This window comes from Arachis ipaensis, chromosome B10 (assembly GCF_000816755.2).
Source record: "Arachis ipaensis cultivar K30076 chromosome B10, Araip1.1, whole genome shotgun sequence".
Taxonomy (NCBI): Eukaryota; Viridiplantae; Streptophyta; class Magnoliopsida; order Fabales; family Fabaceae; genus Arachis; species Arachis ipaensis.
Window position 1 is genome coordinate 54,947,285 of NC_029794.2, and position 10,126 is coordinate 54,957,410.

The 10,126-nt window shown below is 37.5% G+C and overlaps 1 protein-coding gene across 1 annotated transcript; it reads left to right on the forward strand.

The window, feature by feature from the left end:
* Positions 8,034-9,179, forward strand: LOC107620638. Its single transcript, XM_016322770.1, has 2 exons — positions 8,034-8,433; positions 9,088-9,179. Exons 1-2 carry the CDS (start codon positions 8,034-8,036, stop codon positions 9,177-9,179), a joined length of 492 nt encoding a protein of 163 aa, XP_016178256.1.

Here is a 10,126-nt window from a genome sequence, read left to right on the forward strand (position 1 = left end):
GAGGTGACGGTGGTGCTGCTGCGTGAGACTACAAGCGGCTGCGTTGCCGTCGAAGCTCTCTGATGCTATTCTGCTCGTCGGAAATCATCACTGGAGCTACAGCTGCTCCATTCCTTGGTTTTTCTCTCAGTACAGGTTGAGTTTTGGTCCTTGCATGTCGGGTCTGGAGTTGCCGTTGATGTTGCAGAAGCGGTATGGAGCTGTGGTTACAGCTGTCGCTGTTGCTGGACAAGAGAAATAAAGCTTTTAGATGCGTTTGGTTTATGGGTTCCACTATTCAAGGTAAGGGCGCTTTTCTTAAACTTATTTTACTTTTAAGAGTTGTTACAAGTTGTTATTAACTCAAAAAATTTATTTTTGTGATTTCGTAAGTTTTATGGATTATTTTGTGTTGTTCTGGATGAATAAGAATGTTTATTTTATTATTTTTTAATCGATTGAGAATCTAAAAATTCTGATTAGTTAATTAATGTTGTTGAATTGGTTTTTTCTTGATTTATTGGAAGACATTTAAATTGAATTTGGTTTGATCTTGGAAATGTGTTGATTTTAGAAAAGATTTAATATTGAAATTTGGTTTGATATTGAATCTGATTTGATATCGGAATTTGGTTTAAAACAACTTTGGAAAGGATTTGATATTTGGAAATGGTTTGGTTAACAAAAAGGAGTTGATATTTAGAAATGGTTTGGTTATTGAAAATGATTTTCTATTTGAAAATAGTTGAAAAGGGTTTGAGGAATGTTTGGAGGGACGAGAAAAGGTTTGCAGAGTCTGAGGTTTAGAGAAAATGCTGCCAAAATTTTTATAAGAAATTTGAGTTTTATTTTGGTTTATTGATGGAAGAATTACTGTTTGGGTATTCGATTGATTGGAAATGAGTTTATTGAATTGATATAAATTCAAGAATGATATTTTGAGGATTTTTTAATGAAAGAAATAAAGTGATATAAATGTGTATTTAAGAATGGAGGAGTTTTCGAGTCTTTGAAGAAAAGTTTTGAGACGTTTTAGAGAAGATGAAGTATTTGAATTTGATTTACAGAGACAAAATGATTTTCGAGACTCTTGGAAATGTTTTAAATATGAATGAAACTGAAATTGGTTTTGGTTTAAATGATTTGGTTTTGGTTTACATTATTTGGTTTTGATTTTGATTCGATTATGTTTGATGGTGAATGTGAATGGAATGAGATTATGATGGATGGTGTGAGGACAATGGTTTTGTCCCGCTCACGAATTTGGCAAGTTGAGGATGAAGGATTTCTTCTATTGTCGTGGTATGGATGTGGGAAAGGTGGAAAGGTACTCTCCTTTGTATTGTTTTCCTCCACATCTTTCTCTGACTGTAAGGTAGAAAGGCACACTCCTTCAGTGTGGAAAGGCACTCTCCTTCGTAATTCCCCCAAGAGAAGGTGAAAAGGCACACTCCTTTGATGTGGAAAGCTACTCTCCTTCGTTTGTGTTCCTCCTAGGGATGCGCAACCTGTAGACAATGTCTGGGTTAGCTACCGGATGTGTCGGGTTCTGACAGTTTAACCGACACGTGAGCTCACGGCCAGTAAGGTAGGCATGCATCATGTTGCATTTGTTTGCTTTGTTTGGGTGTGCTTAAGTATTTTGGTTTGCCTATCTAATGAATTCTGTTTAACTGGTAACTGTGATACTTGCTATAATTTTTTTTTAAATGTGTTTGCCTTGTATTTTGTTTATGTTTATGATTGATTTCTATTTTGAGTTTTGATGTTAATTGATTTAATTTAGGCCAGAGGCTGAGTTTATTTGAATTAGAACGGATGCTGAGATGATTTGAATTGGGTCGGAGGCCGAGATGATTTGAATTGGGCCGGAGGCCAAGATGATTTGATTTTAGCCGGAGGCTGAGTTGATTTGATTTGGGTTGGAGGCCGTGATTTAGTAAGTTTGATTAGGTTATCCCTGGATTTGTATTAAATGATATGGCAAGGTAATTTATTTGGAATTCTTATAGATATGGTGTGAATGTTAAGTTTGGATAAATAAATGTTGTGATATTTGAAAAGATTCATAAGACGAATGAAAATCACTGTTTTTGAACTATATTCTTTTCTTTATACATATCCTCTTATGACAACCTTAAAATCCTCTAATGAAAACCAGCAAGGATGACTCACCCCACAAAGACTTCTCTTTTTAGGATGGACAAAGAAGCTTATGGAGTTTTTGCTAGGTTCTTGGATATGCTATTTTTGTTTATATACATATGATATAGATTCTCATCACCTTTATTATTATATTCTTGTAAGAGGGATAGGAGTCGTGACTGTAATGACATATATGTATATAATATTTATAAGTTACTTGAGTAAGAAGTTTTATATATATGCATATACTTGTTTGTTTTCAAGAAAAAGTATTTCCATTTTTTTAAAGAAAATAGCAATACGGTTTCGAGTCAAAGACTCTTATTTTATTATTAAGTTTATGAAGTCATCGTAATACTTTTTGCTGTCAGATTGGTGCAGCTGGAAGTGTGACATTCTGATTGTAAGGATGTTGCATTATGATATCAGAGCAGTTCGTTCCTGTTAGAGCCTTGGAAATGGACTGACTATTCTTCGTTGCATACTTTGAGTGTCTGTCATGCAGTAGGACTTGTCCTAATGACAAGAGTTTGAGTTTCAAAAGCATGATTGTCTATTGATTAATGTTGTTTGTCGACCGTTGCATCTCTCATGGTATTAGGTCTGGCTGTAACACCCCAATTAACCAAAGCCTTACCTCTAGCCATAAAGCTAAGGTTAATCAGAGGTTACGACAGTCCTAAGGCTTATATATATTTATATATAGAAGGGAATATTATATTCTAGAAGCCTGATGAAGGATTAAGCTCAAAGACAGAATTACAAAAGCGTGAAACGTTCACATGAAACTAATGCATAAGATAAAAGGTATAGGTATAAGAGAACATATATAAATATAAGAATAAAATATTCATAGAGAACTAGCCGCAGCTTGCGGAGTTTAAGCCGACTAGTTACAAATAGAAAGATACAGAGTTTTAGAATCAAAACAGCTTATACAACCTATCTCTCAAATAAGCCTCTAAGGCCATAAGGATAAATATACAAAAGGTGAGAGAATACTATGACGAAAGTAAAACAGGAATAAAAAAGGAACGAACCATACTCCGCTCTGTCACCATATCCGCAATCTCACCGAGTAGATTACGACCTGCATCTAAAAAACAATAACAAAGTATGGAATAAGAACCGGAGGTTCTCAGTATGGTAACAGTGCCTAATAATGTAAGATGTAAGGCCCTGGGACGCCGAAGGCAATCCTAGAACTTCACACCAAACCGATATTCAAGCTTAACATAAAATAGATAATAAATGAACTTAAACCATAAACCGGGTCATCTAAACTTAGGAAAAATTCTAACTAGAACTAGTCATACCGCTGCATCCCACAGCCTTCGCCACCCTAACCTCCGTGCGAATCCCATCGCCACCACCTACCTAACCTCCTCAGCACCAGACAAACACAAATAATACAAGCAAGTAAAACACAGGTAATATTCAAATATATATAACAGGTAATTCAAGAAGCAAGTAAGCATATTATACATTTAGGCAAACTCAAGTAATCAAAGCAAACAAGCACGGAAAAGATGCATATGATGAATGTCTATCCTACTGGCTCGTGATATCACTTGTCGGTCCGTAAATGCCAACCCGACACATCCTCCCGGATGTAGCTTTTTCTGCCACGCCAGGGATATAGTGCCCTGCACACTCATGCAGCAGCTCTTCTGCTACGCCAGAGATATAGTGCCCTGCACACTCATGTAGTAGGGAGTCTACTACGCCAGGGATATAGGCCCCGCACACTTCCTGTAGCAGAGAAGGAAATAACCACAACAAATCATGCAGCAGAACTATCTGCTACACCGGGGATATAGGCCCCGCACACTCTCAACAAAACTGGTCATGCAGCAGAACAATTTGTCACGCTAGAGATATAGGCTCCGCACACTTTCAACAACAACTGGTCATGCAGCAGAACAATCTGCTACGCCGGATATATAGGCTCCGCACACTCTCATATAATCCAATCATTTCCTCATCATCAAATCATCACCAGACATTACCATTCCTCATCTCAAATCACTTTCAGTTATCAATTCTTAATATTTATCAATATCATCATTCCATTAACATTCTTAAACATTCATATTTCTCAAACTCATCATAAGCAATTCCATTCCGAACTCATCAGTTCACCAATTTCTCACATCCGTTGTCAGTAATCACCAATTCCACCACTCTTCCTTCTCTCTCAACCCAACCCATCATCCATACATCAAAAACCTAAACCTCGGTTTGCTAACTTTTCAAAGTAAACCCAACTTAAACCTCCTAGGACCTTTCCCATGTTCCAATGCCCAAAAACAAGCCCAAGAGTCTTAAAATGGTATTATAGAAGCTTACAACCTTGTTGGAAAGGTAAAATAGTTGAAAACAAAGTTAAATTTGTGAAATAGGGCGTGTGTGTCCACACAAGGGTGTGCATGCGCACGCCCAGGAAGATTTTCAAAGTGTGCGTACGCAAAGGGACATGCGTGCGCACAGGTACTGATCCTTCCCGACTTGTGCGTGAGCACAGGGCTGTGCGTACGCACAGGTCGTAATTCTTCGTTGATGTGCACGCGCACAAGCTGTGCTAACGCTGCGAACAGTGCGCCCTTCCCTGCCTGTGCGTACGCACAGGTCTATGCGTGCGCACAGGTTTTTAAAAAATGCAGGGTTGTGCGTGCGCACATATCAGAAATCCTGAAATTCTGCAACTTTGCAGAATTTCAGATTTTCAACACCAACTTTGAACGATCATAACTTCCTCTACAAAAATCCAAATTTTACAAACTTTATATCAAATCGAAGGGTTTTCAATAATCTTCAAATATAAGCCAAATTCAACAAATTTTGAAAACAGAAGCAGAATTTATGATCAGACAAAGTTCACCAAAAATTCATTTCTATCCAAAAATCACATAACCTCAATTTTAACCAAACTTCAATCCAATACCAATCAATCACATATCAACCACACCAAAACAACCCCAAAATTCATACAAACACTACTTCAACCATTTTCTCACTCACACAACCTTTTAAACCATTCCACAACTCAAAAATCCAACCTAATATCACATCTCATTCCCTTAATACCACCATTCAAATTCTCACATTAATCAAGACTACAAGTGCCAATTCCTTTATTCCATTATCATCATCCAATCTATTCAAGTCATCAAAATACCTCACTCACTTAATTTCAACATGAACCACAATAACCAGAAATAAAAAATAATCATCAACGTCCATAACCATCATAAACACTCATAATCATCATCAACCATCAACAACCTCAACAATCACTACAAACCCTTATAAAACTCCCATCCTTCAACAATAATCATCAAATAACGTCAATATTAGAATTCATTATCAACATACACTCTCATTAACATCAACTCACATCATAATATTTCATTAACACCAATAATTCCCAACAATCATCATTAACCACAATATTCAATATCAATCATCAATTAACATCAATCTCACTTTAACATATACAATTTCTTCAATCCCCATCAACATGCATACACCACAATATTAATTCAAACAACCATACATCCAATTCAGTCCTATCCTATGGTCCACTAGCCTAAGTGTCCATGAACATTACATATTACATAAAGAAAACTGAAACCATACCTTGGCCGATTTCCAAACGCACCAAACATCAAAACAAAACCACCAAGCTTGATTCAAAGCCTCAACCAACTCCAACAAACACCAAAACTCAATCTAACATCACATATACATACCAACGTCAAAACCTAAGATACAAAAAATAACTAAACACAAGGGCTTAGTGAAACCTTACCTTACCCAATGGGATTAAGGATAAAATCCAACATTTACCCGTTACTAGAGATCACCTAAACAAGCAAAACCACAAAATCTACTCAAAAACCAAATATAAAAACGCAGAACTGCTAGGGCACGAAACTGGAGAGTGAACAGGGATTTCTTACCAGAAAAACTTAGATTGAAAGGAAGAGCTCGTTAAGAGCTTCACGTGGCCGCAAACGGCTCGTCAATCGGAGCTCCGAATCAAAAGTTATGGCTCCTGGAAGGTGGAGGTGAATAGTGACATTCCCCTCTTCTCCTCTCATCTCCAATCTGCGCCCCTCTCTCTCAAGTTAGGTCAAAATGAGCTGAATGCTCATTAATTGGCCTTATATATGTTGGGTCTTGGGCCCGGTTTGGGCCCGGTCTAATCCGTTAGCATTTTTGGTTCGTTTGACCCACTTTGGGCCAAAACCTTTAAGATTAGTGCCCAGTTTTCAATTCTAAATTATTTTTATCCTTTCAGAACAATAAATCAACTTTTCAAAATCTTATTTTTCTAAAAACACAGTACCGGACAGACTTAGACCGGTTTGACCGGTTTGTTGTCGGTTTAAGATTTTTCTCAGAAAATACATTTTCTGACTCAGAAAAATTTACTGAAACCAAATTTCTCATTTATATTTTCAAATTAAAAATTCTAAATTTTAAATCTATTCCGAGTATTAAAATTATTTTATCAAAACGGTTTTACGTGAAAATGCGGGTTCTTACACTGGCCAACCTAATACTGCTCATTTGTGTATACAGAAACCTTAATGAATTGTCATAGATGAAATAGAATTAATATGTGATGCATGTACCCTAAGCCTTACCTCATGTCGTAAAACAAAGATTAATCAAGGGTTATGATAATTCTAAGATTCATACATAAATATATATAGAAGGAATAATAATTCTAAAAGCCCGATGAAGAAAATAAGCTCAAATACGGAATTACAAAGCACAAACGTTCACCCGAAGCGACAAGCGTAAAAGACAGGATCCAATGTAATGCAACAAGATATATATAATTATATAAGAGTGCAATAATCATAAGATACTAGCCTAAGCCCGCGGAGTTTGGACCGACTAGTTAAATACTGACATACAGAGTGTTGAAGATAAAGTAGCTTATACAAAATATCTCTCATAAGATAAGACTCTAAGTCAAATAAAATACAAAAGTGAGAGTACTAGCCAAAATAACCAAAATGACAACAAAATACAATAAGATCCTCTGCGCTGCTACCGTCACACAACTCACTGCGATGGATTGCGACCTGCATCTGAAAAATAAGGGTTAAGTACTGAAATCGTCCCTAAGGTTTGGGGTGAAAATCAAAATCGTCCCCGACCTTTTTTGTTATTAAAATCATCCTCAATGTTACAAAACGTTATAAAATCGTCCTTTTCCACTTCAATTTTATTTTTTTTTTGTCCATAACTTCTGCATCATCTTCATCATCCTTAGGCAACTCTCTTCCTCTCCCTCTTCTTTTTCTCATGGCCATCACCACTGCCTCCATAACTATCACACTTTCCTTCTCTCTAAATTACTATCACCCACCCACAAACTAAATTCAGCAACAGCAACAATAAATTAACCAACAAATTCAGCAATATTAACACACATTTAGCAACAGCAACAACAAAATGAACAACATCAACAATAACATCCACAAAATAAATCAAAAAAAATTTAAATTTAACAATAATTCAGCAATCATCAACTGCAACTTCAGATCCAAATTCAACAGCAATAGAAATTAAAAAAATTTAAAAAAAGAAATGATATTTATCAGTTTATGTTCTTCAGAAAAAAATAAAAAAAAGGAAGAACAAAAAGAAGAGGGATTCAAGGCTGAAGACGACAAACTCGAAGACGCTTCTATCGATCCCACCACCCTCTGCTCTCTACCTTCCCAACCAGCAACAACTGACCTCACTCCTCCTACTCGCATCGATCCCCATGCAAAGTGGTGAGCTCCAGGAAGCAAAATAGAGAATCAGAGAAGTAGAACAGGAAGAAGAATAGATCTGAATCTGGAAGGAGGAGCGATACGACAAGAAGGTAGAACGGAGGCGCAACAATGCAGGAGGTAGAACGGAGGTGTGGTGCTGTGAGAGGAAGAATGCATGCCGGCACTGCGAGAGAAAGAGAGCGACAGAGAAGGAGTCGGCGCCGAAGAAGAGTCAGAGGACATGGTTTTCGTCGAGGGGTAAGGATTGAGTTCGGTGATGGAAAGGGAGAAGAAGGTAGAGAAGGAGATGAGGAAGGTGAGGCCAATGTTAATGGAGGAAGGGTTGAGGTTGGTTATGGAAAGGGAGAAGAAGATGGAGAAGGAGGTAGGGGCGGAGATGATACGGTGGCAGAAAGAGAGAGAGGAAGAATTGGGGTCGTGGTTGGGAGGGAGGGTTCTGAAGAGGGGCAGAAAGAAAGAGATGAAAGGGAAGAAAGGGAGAGATACGGAGACAGGATGGGAGCGGGGGGTGTTGGGTTTTTTTTATTTTATTTTTATTAATTTTAAGGGTAATTTGGTCAAGAAAATGAAATTAACGTAAAAAAGGACGATTTTATAACGTTTTGTAACGTTGGGGATGATTTTAATAACAAAAAAAGGTCAGGGACGATTTTGATTTTCACCCCAGACGTTAGGAACGATTTTAGTACTTAACCCGAAAAATAACAACAACGTATGGAATGAGAACTGGAGGTTCTTAGTATGGTTACAGTACCTAGTAATGTAAGATGTAATACCCCGGGACGCCAGAGGCAATCCTTGAGCTTCATACCAAATAGATATTCAAGATTAACGAAAATAAATAACTTAAATCGTAAATAATAAACAAGGTATATAATCTTAGGGGGTTTCTAACTAAAACTAGTCACCGCTGTCCCACAGCCTTCACCAACCTACCCTCCGTGCAATCCCATCGCCACCGCCTCCCTAACCTCCTCAGCACCAGACAAACACAAACAATGCAAGCATGTAAAACACAGATAGTATTCATATATATCAAGTAATTCAAGAAACAAGTAGGCATATTACACAATTAGGCAAACTCAAATAATCAAAGCAAGCAAACATATAGAAGATGCATATGATGAATGTCTGTCCTATTAGCTGTGATATCACATGTCAGTTATAGTGCCAAACCTGACAGAAAATTCGGACGACAACTCCTGGATTAGTCTCTCTGTTGCAGATACTCAGGAGGAACAATTCGAGGGATAAGTGCCCTACCACCTTCTCCTTTCAGAGGGAAACGTTTCGAGGGAGAGTGCCCTACCACCTTCCTCTGGATGCTGCATGATTCCGTGGGTTAGTGCCCTACCACCTTGCAACCAGAGAGAAACCCATCCTCAGGAGGAAAATTTCGAGGGATAAGTGCCCTACCACCTTCTCCTTTCAGAGAGAAACGTTTCGAGGGAGAGTGCCCTACCACCTTCCTCTTGAGCGGAAATATGAGTAAGATGCCCAGCTTCAAGCCTCACATCTGAACGTAGGCGGAAGACTGCCACAGCCCCTACGACGGATAACAATGCATATCATAATCACGTATTCAATCTTAGAGGCCACTCCTCATAGCATACTTCCACTCATACTCATTCCATCAACCATAATCATTCATTTCCAAGTTCTCATCACATCAAACTCATCATCAATTCATAACTTTCCATTCCGAACTCATTAGTTCATCAGTTCCTCAAGTCGTTATTAGTAATCACTAATTTCACCACTCTTCCTTTTCTCTCAATCCAACTCATCATCCATACCTCAGAAATCTAAACCTCTGTCCTTTAACTTTTCAAAGTAAAACCCAACTTAAATCTCCTAGGACCTTATTCAACATCATCTAAAAATTATCACAAAGACTCACAATTCTCTTTATTCACCAATAACATTTTCACAACTCATCATCAATCATCAACAATACCACTAACCCTCAACAACTATAATAATTCTCAACATTCATCATCAATCACAATAACTAACAATCAATATCATCATCAACATCCATCAACACAACTCATCAATAATTATCATCTAACAATATGTATATCATCACATTCAAACCCATTCATCCTACATCCAAACCATCATCAAGCATACATTTATATACAATTAATCATACAACCACATCTTTCAACCTATCTTAAGGTCAACTAGCCTAAGTGTCC